The following is a 19,037-nucleotide window of genomic DNA, read 5'->3' on the forward strand; positions in this document are numbered from 1 at the left end:
TATAGGAAGACTACATTGTATTTTATCATCATCCATTTCATTTTATTATCATACGAGAGGGATAAATCCAAATTTGTATTAAACCATCAATGATTAAAAACATAGATAAATAAAAAATACAATTTTTTTTTAATGAAATAGTGGATAAAGAATGATGTAAAGGAAGATTAGGTTGTTATTTTTTTCAAAAAAAAAAGAATTGAAATAAAAAACTATGGGATATTTGTTCATTTTTTTAATGAAATAGTGGATAAAGAATGATGTAAAGGAAGATTAGGTTGTTATTTTTTTCAAAAAAAAAAAGAATTGAAATAAAAAACTATGGGATATTTGTTCATTTTTTTTAGTCCTACTAGATAAGTTTTATATATATCCGATCAGATATATAAATAGCATTGGCAAGCAGAAGAGAGTGCGCACTGTGTCTCTGTGAACTATGCCATATTCTCGTAATCAGGATTTCTCTGTTCTTCTTGGTTTGTAAAGTTTATTAAAATTGGATACCATTCATTTGTTAGTGTTGTGATTGGCAAGTAAACGGGCCTCTTTAACGCCATGGGAAGTCGGAAGAACTCTTTTTGAATCATGGTTGACGAGTTTGAGTGCTTTATTTTCAATTGGGAAATGATCAAGAAACTACTTTTACGTGATGAAATGAAGCTGGACCTACCATTCCACTTTTCCAGGAGGGAAATTGAAACATATTGCAGATGTTTTAAACTTGAAGTAATAAATCACATAATTATTTTAGTTAGATGACGTTTGGTTCATGTATTTAGAATTATTATCATTTTACGTGTATTTTTTGTGAAAAAAAAATACTATAAAGAATCATGATTCAAATTCAAAAATGAATACAAGAAACAAACGTCCCCTTACTTAGTAAATAACATATTTTTAAAGATTAAATCCTATTTTTTCTTTTTTGACCTTTATTTTCAATTGTAATACCCCTAAAATTGAAATTTTCTAAAATTTCTCTCTCCTCTCTGCCTCAACAATCAACACTTTTTCTCTCTCTCCAGCCCAGCTCTTTCAAAGAATTCTCTCTCAATACGTTCTCTTTCGCCCTCCTCTCTCTCTCTCTCTCTCTGTGCTGACGGTCTGCAACTCTTTCTCGTCGGAGATGGCCAGCCAAAGCAGGCGAGAATCGACGACGGAGAAGGCTGGATCTGAGGACGCGAGACAATGTCCAACAACATGAGGAGGGGTATTTTCGGATGTTAAGAAATTATGATGCTTAACTATGCTATTATCTTCGATACCTAAAAATATGCTATAAATATTTATTATCACTTCAAATCTGCTATATCCAACATTCTCCCTTCTTTTCCATAAAATGAAAAGAGGCTGTCATAAGAAAAATATATATTTTTTAAAATCTCCTTTTAATAAGGAGCTTTGGGAAAATCTAGCACTGGGGCACCCAAAGAAAAAAAAAAATAATACGTCTTTTAATCTTTAATATTTTGTTAAATATCATCCACATTTGGACTTTTTCACAGTAAGAATTACTAGAAACTAATAGTTATTCTAATATTTATTTTTTAGTAGATATTATTATTTTAATTGTATAATTAAATTTCTATATAAGAATTCAACTGCATTAATTGTCATAAAATTATTTTATCAACCATCTAATTTATTACACCTATCGAATTAATATTTTATAGTTAAAATAACGATGTTCATTAATAGATAAATATTAAAGTAACTATTAAAGTTAAATCCACATATATATATATATATTTAAACATTAGGTGTTTAGTATGAAAATTCGTGTCATGATTCGTAACTCGCTACAGTAATTTCTCTTATAAAAATACACTTAAACAAAAATAATTTTAAATATGTGAACTAATCGTCCTGTTTGAGACAATCACATAAAAAAGAGAAAGTATGCAAAACTAATATATAAATAAAGACATGACTGCTCAGTTTTTATTTTTATTTTTATTTTTTAACCCTAAGGTAATGTCATGTTAGAAAATGAATGCCAATATATTTTCTTCCGTAAAGAGTTCTGTACTAAATTGCAATTGTTTGGGATTTTCGAAAGAAGTAGTTCTTTTTATTTTCCTTGTATTTTTGTTCTTCTTGAAAGGTTTTTCACTTTTCCTTTTTCCTTGTATTGCTTTAGCTGAACAAATCAAAGGAGTATTTGATTATGTTATTGTGTATTATGTCCGGTGCGCACCTCTACGCTCCTGAACAAATCACGTGTCTCATAAAAGTAGAAATAGAGGAGTGGCTACAGTTGTGCCCTTCCAAATCTGTACAAAGTTGGTGCGGTTCGCTAGTGGTAACATGTCAAATGTCAACTTCAAACCAACAATTTTCGCCACCAATGATTTGTGAGATATTTATATTTTTATACCATGTGTTTTAAGTTGATTCAAAATTAAGTGTTTAATTTCATTAAATGTACATCTTTAAATTAAATTTAATATATGAATTTATGCCTTATTTCAATAGTAATTGATTTCAATCTTTAAAATGACAAAATTATCCCAAAAAAGATAGAAAATAAACCAAAACTTTCCAACATTACAAACAATAAAAATTTAAAACACACAAAAAAAAAATCTATTTCAATGGTATTTTATATATTTTGAGGTCAAAGCTGTAAGTTTAAGGTTTTTTTAATTTTTTTCTTTTTCTTTTTCTTTTTTTAATTCAATAGTATTTTAAGTATTTTTAAGGTTAAAATCAATAGTTGACTATGGAAATGTATAAATTTAGATAATAAAATTAATTTAAAGATATAAATTTAATGAGATTAAAAGTTAAAAGTATAATTTTTGTATAAATCTAAAACACACAGTATAAAAAAGTAAATATCTCATGATTTTTTATTGAAAAATACTCAAAACCCACCGGTATTAAATACCATTATTTATATAAGGTGGACCCTACTTATAAATCTCACACCGCAAGATTCACGTTTTATGAGAAGTGTCCGGTACCCAATAACATTTCTCTTTTTTCTTTTCACGCTTTTCATTCCATGAATTCAAGCCTATGAACCCCCGAGTCAACTCTCTCTCTCTCCCTCTCTCTCTCTCTGGCCTCTTATAGTATTTGTTTTGGAAAGAACCTCGTTCATTTCACCGATTTAAGTTTAAAATTGGAGTTTTGTTATAGTAAAAAATTCTAAAAAACAGTCACATCTAACATTTTTACTTTAGTAAAAAACTCTCATACAAAATTATATATTAACTCGAATTAAAATTTAAATCAGTTAACTAAACGGGCCCGATTAGTTTGGTTTTCATATGTTGATAGACCTTTTACGATCAATTAATTTAATTTTATGAACCATAAATACAAACTTCAATGGAAGAGAGGACAAAAAGCAAATGGTTGCAATATCACGGTTAAAAGCTTCCAATGTAGGTGGCTACTACTAAACTGATTGTCAGAGTTCGAACTAATGGTGAAACAATAAAAATAAAACACTTTCATAAAATTAAATTTATGCATGGTATTTCTCTTGTAACTATGAATGGTTAATCTAGTATATCTAGAGCCCGTTTAGTTCGATGATTCGAATTTTTAATTTAAGTTGAGATGTGATTTTATGTGAGAATTTTTTACTGTAACAAAAAAATTAAATGTGATTATTTGTGAGAATTTTTTATTGTAATAAAACTCAAATTCTAAACTCAAATTTTAACCGGAATCATAAATAAATGAGAATACATTTCTTGAGACTAGTTTGCATACAATCCAGTGCAAATATGAGAGAGAAGGTTAAAGTGATAAAGTGTCTTGACATTATTATATTATTACTCTTTTTATTTCCCGTATTATTTATATTTTTCGGTCATAATAATCCGTGCCTTTTTCAACAAACTTCTTTTATAAAACTAAAGTATAAAGTATATTTCTCCCTAGATTTGAAAAAAGAAAAAAAGGTGACCGTTTTTTTTTTTTTTAAATTTAACGCAATAATAGAATTATAAATTCTTTTAAGCCATGCAAGTTTTCTTCTTTGAGCTCCTACTATGGCGTTGCTGACATGGCAGATTATGGTTTGGCAACATATTTCAAATGACAACGGCCCCACTTTATGGGATCCGAATCTGTTATAATAACCGATCGTGCCTCCCTTCTTTAACCAATATCCCAAAGAAAATCTTCCAAAAATGAAAGAAATAGAATAACAAAATCTCAAGGAGAAGAACAAAAAAAGATAAATAAATAAAGTTTGGTCCATTCCACGCAAAAATAAAAAACTAAAAACTATAATCTTTCTTGATTTCTGCTTCTTTCTTTTCATTTTCTTTTCTTTTTTTTTTTCATTTTCTTTTCGTTTTTTCCTCCTTACTCGGAACATTACAATCATTATCTTCCTACATGGTCTCCACGTCCCTTCTCTCTCTCTCTCTCTCTCTCTCTATCTCTCTCTACTTTCATAGCTTTCTTAAATTCAACACACAAATAACTGACCATCTTAGCTGTGTTTCATTGCTTTAGCTGTTGGTTTTTCGGTGTGAGCTTTTAAAGAAAGTCAAAGCACATAAAGACAAGTCACATTGTTTCAACCCCAAGTTTCAATCTTCTAAAGTTTTTCCTTCCTTTTTTCCAAAAATTTCCCACAAAAATTTTCCTTTCTCTCGGAAACCACCAATTTCATTTCCTTGGTTTGTTAGGAAGACATCATACGAGAAACTTATCCACCACACTTTAAGAATTCAATTTAACCTAAAAAATTAACTTATTAAATCTTAAATCATTTCATGTATATAAATTACTGCACATTTTTATCTATTTTTTCATGTGGGACAACACACGTACACTTTTTTTAACAGGTTCTATTTTCAACTTTCATTTAGATCCAACAAATGAACAGCTGATTCATATTAAGGAGCAGAAGAACTCTAAAAATCATGTAAAAAATGGGAAACTTGGAAAAATCTATGTTCAAGCACAACTTACATATTCTATATTTTGTGTGTATTCATATATGGTTTTAGTACATTTATTTATGTAAACACAAACTGCAAATATGGAGTTGAAGAAAGAGAAGCTAGTGAGGTAATATGATTATTAACTTTATATTCTGTTTCATTTTTCCCATTTTCAATTCTTTTACAATTTGCTTTAGAAGGTTTTTTTCTTGTTTTTTCATTCATAGGTTTTACCATGACGGAAACAAAGACGGTCTTTTTTCATGGGAAGCAAATGACACCAACCGCCACCAAGAAAAGCCATTGCCAATGAGCAAAGTATCCGCGGAACCTCTGTTGGATTCGGGAGGAGTAAGTGTTGGTTCCAGAAACAGAATTAGTATTCCGAAATTCGGGAGGTTTAAGGTTTTCCCAGAGAACCAAAAGCCATGGAGAAAGAGGATTCTAGACCCCGGAAGTGAAATTTTCCTGCAATGGAACCGGGTCTTCCTCGTCTTCTGCTTACTCGCGCTTTTCGTCGATCCCTTCTTCTTCTACCTTCCGGCGGTTTCCACTCACGGTACCTCGTCGTGTATGGGGACCGATTTGAACTTGGGAATCGTCGCGACGTGTTTCCGGACGCTTGCCGATGTGTTCTACTTGTTGCATATAGTCATAAAGTTCAGGACAGCCTATGTCTCTCCGAGTTCAAGAGTATTTGGGAAGGGTGAACTCGTTATGGATCCAAAGATGATTGCAAGAAGGTATTTGAAATCTGATTTCTTCATAGATCTCATAGCTGCACTGCCTCTTCCTCAGGTACTTTTTGTCATCATAATTATTTCCACACATTTCATTTGCCACTGAATTGTGTGTTCATTTACGATGCATCTCTAGGAATATTTGAACCTTGTCATAGTGTATCTTGAATTTTAGTGGCTTTTGTAAGAATTTCAATGCGAGACATTTCTGATGCAAATGTCAAATGGCAGTGCTATATCTGGCATTAAAAAGTGAAAATAGCATGTTCTGTGTTATTCAATTTTAATGATATTTTAAATACTATATCTACTTTTTATCGTAACTATTAAGCTTTAGAAATTGTACTTTTAATTTTAAAATAATTTGAAAATGATAATGATTAAATGAAAATTTTGAATGCATCATTTGAAAATGATAATGATGAAATGAAAATTTTGAATGCATCAATCACTAGCAACTCGATATAAAATTTGACATATGCTATATTTGGTGCTAAATTTGGCACCATGTATAGCATATGCCAAATTTGGTACTAAAAATAGCATTGTATTAGGGAGTAACTTTACTATTCGAATGCTAAAGTTTGGCATTGACAGATTAACTTGATGCTGCGTAGGTGAGGCTCTAAGCTTCTATTTTTCTGGTTCATTTTGGGTCTAAATTGTAATAGCAAAGAAAGGAAATTTATAATAAGGAAAAAGGGTCCTTGAATCTTGTAAATGCTTGAATTTCTTTTACTACATGAATTTTATGAAGGTCAAGAGTAACAGGATCTTTGTCTTGTTGTTGCAGATTGTGATATGGTTTATTTTACCAGCAAGCAGAAGCCAACACTCTGATCATACCAACAATGCCCTTGTGCTGATTGTTCTGCTCCAATATGTTCCAAGGTTATATCTGATTTTTCCATTGAGTTCTCAGATCATCAAAGCCACTGGCGTCGTCACAAAGACTGCTTGGGCTGGGGCTGCGTATAATCTCCTACTCTATATGCTCGCTAGTCATGTAACTTCTTCATCTTCTTGTTCCTTTTTTTTATTTTTTTACTGAGCAAAAGGAATGGTTTTTGATTGATTCTACTTAATCTAATCTAGATCCTAGGGGCATCATGGTATTTGTTGTCAATCGAACGGTATGCAACATGCTGGAAATTGATATGCAAAAAGGAAGTCCTCCCCGAAAAATGCCTTCTTAAGTACATGGATTGCGATGCTTTAGACGACGATAATCGCCATAGATGGATGAATAGTACCACTGTATTCAGCAGCTGTCAACCGGAACGAGATATTTTCAACTATGGAATATTTGGAAATGCAGTGACCAATAATGTACTATCCACGCACTTTCTTGAGAAGTATTTCTATTGTCTTTGGTGGGGCTTACAGAACTTGAGGTATAAAGAATTGGGATTGAGCTGTGCTTCAATTTACTCTTTCAATAACCTTAAAAAGTGCTATGTATATTTTTCTGAATTAGATTAACTCCTACATTACTTGCAAATGGTTAGTGCGAGAAACAGGCTAAAATGCTTGTTTACTTTGAAATTTAATATATGTGTTTCCTTTTAAAACTTCTCAGTTCCTATGGCCAGAGTCTGAGCACAAGCACATTTGTAGGGGAGACTTGTTTTGCCATTCTCATTGCCATCTTGGGTCTGGTTTTGTTTGCCCACCTAATCGGAAACATGCAGGTACAAACCAAGACATTCACCTCAAACATCAAAGCCTTCCTTCTTGTTTCTTCTCTTTTCCATTGAATTATTCATAAAAGTTTCTTATTGTAACATATCTCACATTTGAAACTAGCTGTTTGTTCTTATTCTTAAAATTACTATGCTATATATAGCCATAATTCATAGGAGATGTGTTTGGTGCAGACCTATTTGCAATCAATCACGGTGAGGCTTGAAGAATGGAGGCTAAAGCGAAGAGACACCGAGGAGTGGATGAGCCACCGTCAACTCCCTCAAAGTCTTCGAGAGCGAGTTAGGCGATTTGTTCAGTATAAGTGGCTGGCAACTAGGGGAGTTGATGAAGAATCAATCTTGCACGCCTTACCAACAGATCTCCGTCGAGACATCCAACGCCATCTCTGCTTGGACCTTGTTCGACGTGTAAGTTTTGGCAGTCTATATTAATATCCCTCAAAAAGAAAGGACCAATGGTTATCATTGAAGTTTCAGTTCAATGTGCGGAGCCTAAATATTGACCTACATAGAGACAACACGCACATCAACCTTGTAAATTTGATTGCCCTAGTTCCTTCACATATCGAAAGGAGGTGCCATATTTAGGGTTAAGAGAATGTGTGCGATTCTCTTGTATTGTTTTTGTTCACAATATTGAATTATTATAGCGGCTAAAACTAGTTGTTGCTCACATTAAGGATGACCCATTATAAATGTTGTTTTTTTTTCCTCATGATTTTATTGCTCTCGACAGTAAAGACTTGGACCTCTAATTGTTTAACAGTAATCTCACTCAAACAAAAGCAAAATGCAGGTACCCTTTTTCGCACAAATGGACGATCAGCTCCTCGACGCCATATGCGAGCGCTTGGTGTCCTCCTTAAGCACGGAAGGCACCTACATAGTGCGCGAAGGCGACCCCGTTACAGAAATGCTCTTCATCATCCGAGGGAAGCTAGAAAGCTCAACCACGAACGGAGGCAGAACTGGTTTCTTCAACTCCATCACTCTAAGGCCCGGTGATTTTTGCGGCGAGGAGCTGCTCTCGTGGGCATTGCTTCCAAAGTCCACTCTCAACATGCCATCTTCAACAAGAACCGTTAAAGCTCTCGATGAAGTGGAAGCATTTGCACTGAGAGCCGAAGACCTCAAATTCGTCGCCAACCAGTTCAGAAGGCTTCACAGCAAGAAGCTCCAACACACATTCCGGTTCTACTCCTACCATTGGAGGACATGGGCAGCCTGCTTCATCCAGGCTGCGTGGCAGCGATACAAGAAGAGGAAGCTCGCCAAGAGCCTTAGTATGGCGGAGTCGTTTTCTGTCAGTCATTTAAGCGAACAGATGGTGGACGAAGCTGAGGGGGGAGAGGAATATGAAGGTGATGAACAGAACAATGGTGGAAATGGTTCAAACAGCTCGCAGGGGAAACCCCATTTGGGTGTGACGATTCTGGCTTCGAGATTTGCGGCGAATACAAGGAGAGGAGCTCAGAAAGTGAAGGTTGATCATGTTGAGATGCCCAAGTTTCAGAAGCCTGAAGAGCCGGACTTTTTAGCGGAGGCAGATGATGAATTAAGTTTGATATGAATTAATTAATACTTAATACCACATATTTTGTAGATGTCAAGTGCTAAAGCTGGTGTAGAAATTGGAAGCACATTTGAAAGGGTAGAGAACATAACACAATTTCTCATACAATTTACTCGGTCCAAACACCAATCTCACACGTGAAGTATTCTACCGCAGGAAATATGGCACAGATAAGTAATCGGTTCCACTTGTAAACTCGAAGGAAAGGAAACTGTTAAAAAGAAAAATAATGTGTATTGAACTTCACAAATAGACAACGAAAAATATGCTCTAAAAATTGTGCATACACACACACATAGCTCTTTAACAGTTTCCTTACGATCAATGGAGTATATATTCAATCGATGTTGAAAATCCCACTAATGCCACACAAAAAGCCGTTAAAGAAACAAATTCATCGGATAGAAAACATAACTAAATATTAAACAAATGAAACAAACGCGCAAACAAGGAAGTAAAAACCATTGTTATTACAAACCCAAACTAAAACTAAATACAAAGAGGAAGAAAACAACCACAAATAACAACAATAAAGCTTTCAGCGGAGAGAACACTACTAACCCTCGAAAAAGATAGGAAAAGGTCATGCACTGAATAAAGGGTGAAGTATCATCGATAAGCCGTCAAACCAAGGCACATACACCACATGCATAGCCCAACGTAGCTGCCCAACATAACATTTTCGACACATCATGAGAGCAACGATGTCGGAGAAACGACATGCCTGACATGCTAAGAACAACCAACACTCCTCCCCTATTTCATCTCAAATTCCACCATGGTTACGGTCTTAGATTGTGTTTGTAAAAGTGGGGGGAGTTCTTTAATAGGGTATGAAAAATACATATTGATAGGATAAATTTTAACCATAATATTAAATTCATGTACTATTTTCCATTGTTAAGTCAAATTAAAATCAAATTAGACTAAATAAAACATAACAGTTTAACGAAACTTAACAGAACATGGGGGGGTAGTTACAGAGTTGAACTCAACTAAATATGATAAATCTAGGAAATGAGTGAACCTGAAACTATATTTATGTGAGCTTGAAGCGCATATGAAAACGGCTTGAATTACGCCCGCATTTGGCAAAGGAAAATGGGGTTAGTGGTTTGTTGTAGCCTAAAGGACTATTATATTATTTGGCAACTATGAATCACGCCCAAGTCCTGATCTTCGCACTCTATCATAACATAACATTTGAGTTTTATATGGTTGCCAATGCAATTTTGTGATATCTTCTAATCTTTGTATTACGCAAGCGCCAAAAGAAATGTTGTCAATTTTTTTTTATTTTTTTTATTGTTGGAAACCCAAAGTTAATATAATTTTGTTAGATATTTATCACAAATTAATAAAAGAACTGAAAATTAAAAAGTTCTGGTTATGAACGAAAACATACAAAAATTTGTTACCATAAACCACAATTGATAATTATCACGAGTCATAATTATCATGAGTCACGTGGACATTGTTTATTACGAATTAGAGTTCAAGCTCTCATTGTGAATTAGAGTGTGTTCACTTATAATTGGCAAACACAATTACATGTAAGAATTATATAGCTCACGTAATAAAATAAAAGCTCATTAATATTATTTATTTAATAGTTTAATAATTATCTTAATACTAAAATTTTATTGGCTACCTCTTATTGAAGGATGTGTCTGCATCTCATGAAGGGATGTGTGCTTTGATGAAAGACACTAATTCATGATCTATAAAATAAGAGTCTAGTCCTCTCTCTACTTAATAATGTGTATATCATCTCTTCATCAGAAAAATACGTTAAAGATTACAGAGGGTCTAGAGAGAAACTTAAATTTTACTTTTCCTTCAAATTAACTGTACAAGTGATCTTTTCAAATCAAAATAATAAGTCAATGTACGCTTATAATTATAATTATGTGAGAATGATGATGTTCTAAAATATTTAGATATTATAGATCTAAAATTTACATTACACACCCAATATCGGAATTGGAAACCAATTAAAAGGTATAGTTTCTTTTATAAGCATATAAAACGTGGAACTTGAGCTCTCCTTACCATGTCAGATTTTGGACGCATTCCTTTCCAATTCTAATATAACTATAATCGCCTTTTGTTCCATTACCTCTAATAAACTAATAAAATGTAATTTTTTTTCACTATGACGTTCAGAAAATTATAAGAACAACCATTTTTTTATCATCTTATTATTTATACTATTAAAAATTTATACTATTAAAAATATTTTGGTAGAATATAAAACGTATTTCGTATTTTGATAGAATACGAGAAACATCTTGTGCGAGAAAAAAATTATTTTCATAGAAATACTAAAAGCATAAATGATAAATGTTAAAATTGATAGTAGAAATAAATATAGTATTATCTGTTTTATGATATTATTGAAAATTTATCTAAGTAGACAATTGGACATTAGGCCTTGAATTAAAAAGGTCTGACAATGACACCATAATTGATAACTCGGTTAATTTATTTGACCAAAATTAGCATCTGCTTGCACATTATGAATGAGGGGAAGATTTTCAAAATTTCTAAAATGGATATCTCCCTTCCTAAAACTTCTTTGGGGCTCCAAAATTTTTTCTATGATAATGATTTATAAGGTTGGCATTTAAAAAAAAAAAAATTGGAGATTCAAATTCTATAGTTTGTGGTGGAGCCGGAGATGAAATTACAGTTAGATTGTATCTGCAACTACTATATTTTGTATACAATTGGTTTCAAGACCCAATCCATTGAGATGATCCTCGATTAATTTCGACTCCCGCTGAACCATTATTGTTTTTTGCATCCAAGGTTGCGCATACGAGATGTATCCGACTAGCTCTATTTTTAATTAAGCGCAAATATGGGAAATTTTTGGGATCTCCACAATAGAATTCCCAAAAGAAAAAAGAAAAATACAATATTTTCTTTTTTTTTTCTAGTTAAAAAAAAGTAAATTATTGGTGTCCTCACGCACCTACTTAGCGTCTATAAAAAGAATTAACTAGTTCTACGCACCTACTTAGCGTCTATAAAAAGAATAAACTAGTTCTACCTTGTATAATGGTGAAGGGTTAAACCTATTTTTTACTTATTCACAAACACAGTTTTCACCTATCCACCATTAGTCCCTTGTACACACTATAAGTGAATATTGCCACTTTTAAGACGGAAACTCCTTTCGTCAAGATGTGAAAAACTTGGAAAGCAGTCGTCCGGTGGTATACAATATTTCCTAGTTGGAAGGGGGATCTAAGTCTTCTTGGGCTCATAACTAAAGCACTTATCGCTCCAACTCTTGATTAAATTCCTAAATAATGGAGCGAACTATTCAACTATCCTAGCCTTTTTCACATCCTTTATCCAGCATAGCGATCATAATCCGTTATTGCGCAGTCTTTTGTATGGTTATCTCTTTTCTCTTTGAGCCTCCTTAAGGTCCAATTCAGTTAAAGATGATTAATTGAACATATTACCCACTCTAGAAAAAAAAAAAAAAAAAAAAAAAAAAACCCCATAAGGATTGACATTTGACAATTGTGTTGAACATTATGCGGTAGCACATTTAAGTTGTTAATCAATACAAGCTCTCATAAAAAAAAAGTTCCATGTGCACGTAAAGCCTAAAGTGCAATACTCCACCAAAAACTATATATCTTTTAGATAATAGATCTCGAACTTTTAATTTAATAAATTGTACCTAAACTTTAAAATTAATAGTCACTGAAGTCCAATTGTTAACGATCCTTGTTAAATTGATAGTTTAAGACGTATAAAAGATAAAGATTGTTATTTTTCAAAGTGCAAATCTCATGTATCAAACTGTCAATTTGCTCACATCATCAACTATTAAATGTCAATTGCATATGATTTTACACTTTTTAGTGCATTTTAACATAATTAAAAATTTTAGATCCGTTACACACAAAAAGAAAGAAAAGAAAAAAAAAAAAAAAAAACCAAACAGTTTGGATTGCAACAGTGCAATTTACTCAAATGTGAATGGTGATGTCCCAACCGTACAACAATCTAGCACCAACATTAATTAATTGGGACTTATAATTGAGCGTTACCACCAATTTGAGTAAACATAATTAAAAATTTTAGAACCGTTACACACAAAAAAAAAAAAAAAAAAAAAAAAAAAAAAAAAACCAAACAGTTTGGATTGCAACAGTGCAATTTACTCAAATGTGAATGGTGATGTCCCAACCGTACAACAATCTAGCACCAACATTAATTAATTGGGACTTATAATTGAGCGTTACCACCAATTTGAGTACTATCCTACCCTACCCTTAACTCCCACTTGGATAGTATCCAACTTTTGCTGGTTCAAATAAATGAGGACCCAAAACCAAACGTACCAAAACAGTTGGCCCCTCAAACCAACAAGAAACCAGTCCAATCCAAAAACTTAAATGTAGTGGACCATATTTGGGTACTCAAGTTAAAAATTGGTGTTTGTCCTTAATTATACTTCCAAAACAATTGGTACGATCTCAGAAAGCCAGAATCAGAATATGCCCACAAAAGATCTCTGGCCCCTTTAGTTTGCAATACCAAATGAGTAAGAATTGTCATAAGGGGAAAAAATACGTGTGCCAATATAAAAAGGAAAAAAAGAAAACAGAAAAACAAACAAAATACAACAAAAATAATGCAAAGTTAGAGTAGAGAATCGGCATATGCCCACAAAGATCTCTTGCCCTGCAATCTAGAGGCCCTCACTAAAGAGAGAAAAGTCAAATGAAACCAAACAAACCTCAGTCATCGCAAAATGCCATGAAACATGAGTTTTGTTTCTCTATTTTTGCCTGCCGACACTTTGATATTTATCCAAAGAAGCAAAGCTTGAGGTACCATTTTATTTGACTTTTTTGGCAAAAATGTAAAAGAAAAACAACTGAGACAGTTAATATTATGCAGTGCACTGGTACAATTATTTTACAAGGTGCCAAATGAAAGAAAAGAAAGAGAAACAAGGCATTTGAGAGAGCTTATTTGTTGTATATGGAAGGTAACACAAGACAAGTAGAGACAAATGGAACCTATGAACCAAAAAAAGCAGCGGGAAATATCAACCTTCTTAGACTTCACTCAGGCTGCTTCAATGCTACAATACAAATATGGCTTGGATCTGAGACACCAAATCACACCCAAGGAAGAATCAATATATAGCTACAATGAATATGAAGTGGAAAAACGAGAACAAGAAATTCTGTCTCAACCTAGCAAAAGGAAGAAATTTAATACCTATGGCTTGTCAAAATGAGCAAGTTTCCATCAAATAAAATATGGATAACAAACTAGTTTGTTGGGTAACTGAATCACAGGTTATTCCTTCACTGTGATTTCCCACAAATAATGGGGATTTCCTTTTCTTTGGCTTCCCATGCATTCTTAGCTCTCTTTGGCTTCCCATGCATTCTTAGCTCATTTGTTCACCAATTAGATCAAGACCCACAAGGAGAAAGGTGATTCCTTGGAAAAGAAGGAAGTAGAAATGGACACCTTGTGCAGATAGGAGGCTCCTAACAGAAGCTGTGAGCAAAAGGAATGCCAAAGCAAGTTCTTTCTTGTATATCTTGTTAACTTTCTTAACAGGCACTGAAGCCACTTCTTTCTGTTCCATAAGTCGGTTCAACTCCAAAAGCTCGCTCTCAGAAGCTCCTCTGTGGATCTGCAACTGATTCATTGTCTTTGATTCTCGCTCAGCAGCAGCCAGTAAGTCGGATTCTGATGACCTACCGGTCTTCTTTGTAACCGTCCACTCGTAAGAGCTACCCAACTGGAACAATCCAGAGATCATTGCATTGAATTTGGTGACAGACATGGTATTTTCGAACAGGAGGTAAGGAACGATGAAAGGGAAGGATTTAGGAGCCGGAAGAATGTTGAGGAATGACATGAAAACAGGCACATAACATATGACCCACACAGGAAGCTCGGCTTCCGGGACAAACATGGTTAGCGGAAGAATTATGCAGAACAATGTGAAAGAATAGAAAGGAAGGATGAGTTTCCTTAATAAAAAGAATAGTAAAATCATGTTTGCCTTCTTCAATGCTGATATCTGCATAATTAAGAGGAATTCAAGTATTTCAAGTCCATGTTGTATACAACAGCTGAGAACCAAGGAAATTAACTAATTAAGTGCTGGCAGTACCTTTGAAGTTAAAATTGCAGGAAGACATAATCTAAAGAGTTGCATAGGACCAGAATGCCAGCGGTGTTGCTGTTTCCTGTAAGCTTCGTATGACTCGGGAACTTCGCAAAGTACCTGAAAAATCAATCTCAAATAAATACTGTCACAAAAATACGAAAAGGGGAAAAAACTACTAAATCAGCGTCTCTTTACTCGGCATCAAGAGCACGCAGCCACCAGTTTTCCATAAACTGTTAATAGGTTTAAAACTACTTGATTTCTGAATATGATGTTATATTCGGTAAATGGCACTTGAAATATAGGATAAAGATTAAATGGGAGGAACAAGAATCATTTAATATTACCTTGACATCATTGAGGAAGATGAATTTCCAACCATTGAGATGGGCCCTGACTGCAATGTCCATATCTTCCACAGTAGTCCTTTCAAGCCACCCTCCAGACTCTTCGAGCGCTTTAATTCTCCAAACACCAGCAGTTCCATTGAAACCAAAGAAGTTAAGGAACACCCCATTAACCTGCTGTTCCACCTCAAAGTGGAAGCATAAATTAATGTTTTGGAGACGCGTTAGCAAGTTCTCATCCTTGTTCACAAAGGCCCATCTAGCCTGAACAAGACCTAGTTCGGGTTTGTCCTGTAACACAAGGTAAGAATTTTAAAAATAGTAACAATAAACGAAAAAATTCTTGAATATCAAACTAAAAATTACAATCGTCCACCTTGAAGTGTGGCACGGTTTGCTTAAGAAAATCTGGATTTGGCTGGAAATCTGCATCGAAAATTGCTACAAATTCGCAGTCCTTAATATAATCACAGTTCATTGCCGACTTAAGGTTCCCAGCTTTGTAACCGGTTCTAACTTCTCGATGCCGATATCTTATGTTGATACCCTTTTGGCTCCACTTGGCAACCTCGGCCTGAATTAAGCATTGGATGCTCTCATCACTGGAATCATCAAGAACTTGAATCAGTAAACGGTTCTTCGGCCAATCGATTTGGCAGACAGCAGACATTGACTGTTCATACACCTACATCAGGCCAGTGCAAGAAAAAGTAGTGAATTTCATGAAAGTCTACAAAAGCAAATGCTGTTGCTAATTTCCATTGACTAATAATACTTCCTTTGGATGTCTCCATCACTAATGACATAATATTCGTTATAATATTCCACTATTATGGCTAAATAACAGATCTAAAATACGATAAAAAGGTCTCAATAATGACTTAGATAGTTAATTAATCTTTCATTGCGAAAAGTCCCTCTTCACGAGTTTGCCTCTAGCTAGAAACAAATAGACCAATATAAAACCAAATTCATTTAATGGACCAAAGAAATTAGAGCATAAAATGGGAAAATAAAGCTCAACATAAGTTACCTCTCTCTCATTGCACATTGGGATTTGAACAAGAACCATTGGATACTCATAGCCTGCAGATTTCTCAACATCACTCATTTCGAAAGGATCCCCCTTAACTCTTGGCTTAATTTTCTTGTACTTTATCCACAAGCAACCTAAGCAAAGTATCATACGATCAGCCGATTGGATTAGGAACAGGACGACGCAAAAAGTCGAGAGAGCTTGAATAGTGGGTGCAATGTACTCAGCCCGGAACGTTAACCAGGCAACATAGACCATGTGGAGCCACCCTTGCAATTCAGAAGTTCGTGGAATATGCAAATTTGGATTCCGAAAATAATGCCAACCTTTGAAGTATGCAACCACCTCAAAGGCCAGAATTGCCAAGGAAGTCGCCAAGAACACTTTAATGACTCTAAATAGCAGCTTTCCCTTTCCCAACTTCTCAGTATCCACATCCACTCCTTGCCTATGAACTAATCTCTTCTTAATGGCACCAAGCAACGCCCAGATAACTGTAGCCAGCCAAGCGAGGCCACCGACAGCTCGGTGAGCCTTGAGAAGCAAGACCCAAGTCACTTGCTTTGCATTCTTTCCTCTGCTCTTCTCCACAGGCCTAAATGCAGCATCTGGACCATCAATCTCCACAACGGAAATGTTTGGATTCTCCATTGTCACCACCACAGGTGTCCCCTTCCGGATACTATCCTTTGCCCACAGATTGGAAAAATCCAGTCTCGGAGCCATTTTCTCAAACACAAACCTAGCAGCAAACACAAACCCAAAATCCCCAATTTTTTCTTTTCCTTTTTCTTTTTCTTCAAGAACCCAGATCTGAAAATGGAAAACTGAGCAAAACCCAATTCAGAAAACACCCAAAAAGAACTGAATTCCCCTATTTCTCAATCAAAACTAAGAGAATCCAGAACCCATTTCAAGGCTCTCTCTCTCTCTCTCTGACTCTACACAACAACAAAATGCAGGCGTGAAAAGAAGCAACAAAGAGTGTATTAAAATGTAGGCTCTAAGAAACTCTCAAAAAGAGCCAGAACAGCAAAGGAAAAGCCACATTATGGGGAAAGGTATCTCAAGCTGCAAGACCCTTACTTGTTGCGTGTGGGGTATTATTATTCTTCAAGTGTTCCCAAAGAAGCTCACACAACCAAGTGAATATATAACTTGACTCAGCACATAGAATCTGCCTTAAATAACAAAAGATTAAAATAATGATAACAAAAATGCTACGTCTCAAGTAAAAAAAGTTCCACAAGCAGAGATATCACCTGAGAGAAAAAAATAGTACGAGACCAGGGAGGATCAGTTGACTAGAAGTAAACTTCTCTTGAGTGAGTTTTGGGTTGAGAGACCAAACTGTGAAAAAATAAAGTCAAAAAGGAGGAGTGTGGATTAGAGAGAGAGAGAGACAGAATTGAGCCGTTGAAGAGTAAACAGGAAGGCATACGCCGTCAATTCTAAATGTAAAAAAAAAAAACACAGATAAGTTAAAGTACGTATCTGTTACAGAAAATGCAGACAATCAAACTGTCAGAAAGCAATCTAATCCCGTAACCCATATCCATTTCCACTCTCTTTGCGCTGTAATAACACAGAATCTGTCCGGGAGTGGGAAAAAATAAAAAATAAAAAAAGGGAAAAAAAATAATTTGCTCATTTAAATTTTTAATTTTTATAATTAAATTTTTTTAGAAAATATTACATTTAATTTTTTTTTATTATAGTTAAAATTTTTTAAAATATGTTACATTTCAACTCGAATCTGCGAAGCGAACGAATATCTCAACTCGAATTCGCGAAACGAACGAGACCTTAAGTTTTTAATATATTTTTTTTAAAATAATTTATTTTCTTTTTTTAAAATATATAAGTTACATTCCAAATTAAAAAAAATACACACGTCAATATTGATCTCTATATATAAAGACACTTGACCCTAACAACCCTACCCGACTGATTCTATGAGTAGAATCTAACAACGGGCAAAGAGTGACAATATGCCTAATTTCCTCAATAAAAACACATAATCAAAACAGCTTTTGGATTAAATCGTAGAGTTGAGCAGCTTTGCTGGAGCATTACAATTTACAATGAATTCAACCCTACTATTAGTTAAAAAGTTATTGTGACTAGAAGCATATAAGTATTTGATAAATTTTTTTCTCAAAATTGTTGCACATACCATAGAAAATTAAGTAGTTGGTAAACTATATGTAAAGTTACTATAAAAATATATAATGACTAACGCAAACATACTTTAGCAGACTTACTTTTAGTTAGTTTTCTTTATATTTTTTAGGTCAATATTCTTACACAAAAACACTAAATATATATATATATATATAATTTTGATTTATTATTTAAAATATTTCTAAAAGATAAAATTACTTTATTTATTGTTGTTATTTTTAAACATTTTGATAATTATCAAAAACATTTGAGTGTAGTTTAGCATACTATACTTATTTAAATTTCCAATTTTAAATAAATATTTAAAAAATTGTATTTTTTTAAAATTTAGTATAAAATATAAATGGATAGATAGAAAACCGAGTTTTATTA

The 19,037-nt window shown here is 33.8% G+C and overlaps 2 protein-coding genes across 3 annotated transcripts; one reads left to right on the forward strand and one right to left on the reverse strand.

Moving 5' to 3' along the window:
- The first annotated feature begins 5,011 nt into the window (after positions 1 to 5,011).
- Positions 5,012 to 9,043, forward strand: LOC21402775 (probable cyclic nucleotide-gated ion channel 14). Its single transcript, XM_010113817.2, has 7 exons — positions 5,012 to 5,040; positions 5,141 to 5,711; positions 6,447 to 6,659; positions 6,749 to 7,047; positions 7,233 to 7,344; positions 7,531 to 7,767; positions 8,156 to 9,043. The coding sequence occupies exons 1-7, from the start codon at positions 5,012 to 5,014 to the stop codon at positions 8,927 to 8,929; spliced, it is 2,235 nt and encodes a 744-aa protein (XP_010112119.1). The 3' UTR covers positions 8,930 to 9,043.
- A 4,856-nt stretch (positions 9,044 to 13,899) lies between these two features.
- On the reverse strand, positions 13,900 to 17,669 carry LOC21402776 (probable xyloglucan glycosyltransferase 5). Of its 2 annotated transcripts, XR_002903608.1 has the most exons (6): positions 16,479 to 17,669; positions 15,822 to 16,130; positions 15,446 to 15,736; positions 15,102 to 15,215; positions 14,189 to 15,008; positions 13,900 to 14,072 (listed from the first exon to the last, which is right to left on the reverse strand). XR_002903608.1 is itself a non-coding variant. In XM_010113818.2 (5 exons), the coding sequence occupies exons 1-5, from the start codon at positions 17,205 to 17,207 to the stop codon at positions 14,364 to 14,366; spliced, it is 2,088 nt and encodes a 695-aa protein (XP_010112120.1). In that variant the 5' UTR covers positions 17,208 to 17,669; the 3' UTR covers positions 13,900 to 14,363. The 2 variants fall into 2 exon arrangements, 1 of the variants encoding a protein (XP_010112120.1); XM_010113818.2 differs by having other exon boundaries at positions 13,900 to 15,008.
- Positions 17,670 to 19,037: the final 1,368 nt, after the last annotated feature.

This window comes from Morus notabilis, unplaced genomic scaffold (genome assembly GCF_000414095.1).
Source record: "Morus notabilis unplaced genomic scaffold, ASM41409v2 Scaffold848, whole genome shotgun sequence".
Lineage (NCBI taxonomy): Eukaryota > Viridiplantae > Streptophyta > Magnoliopsida > Rosales > Moraceae > Morus > Morus notabilis.

Coding starts and splice junctions, on each gene's coding strand:
- LOC21402775 (XM_010113817.2), top strand. CDS start 5,012: ATGGAGTTGAAGAAAGAGAAGCTAGTGAG. Junction 5,041..5,140: donor AAGAAAGAGAAGCTAGTGAG/GTAATATGATTA, acceptor TTTCATTCATAG/GTTTTACCATGACGGAAACA. Junction 7,345..7,530: donor ACCTAATCGGAAACATGCAG/GTACAAACCAAG, acceptor TGTTTGGTGCAG/ACCTATTTGCAATCAATCAC.
- LOC21402776 (XM_010113818.2), bottom strand. CDS start 17,207: ATGGCTCCGAGACTGGATTTTTCCAATCTGTGGGCAAAGGATAGTATC. Junction 16,131..16,478: donor CAATGTGCAATGAGAGAGAG/GTAACTTATGTT, acceptor GGCCTGATGTAG/GTGTATGAACAGTCAATGTC. Junction 15,216..15,445: donor TCTTCCTCAATGATGTCAAG/GTAATATTAAAT, acceptor TTGATTTTTCAG/GTACTTTGCGAAGTTCCCGA.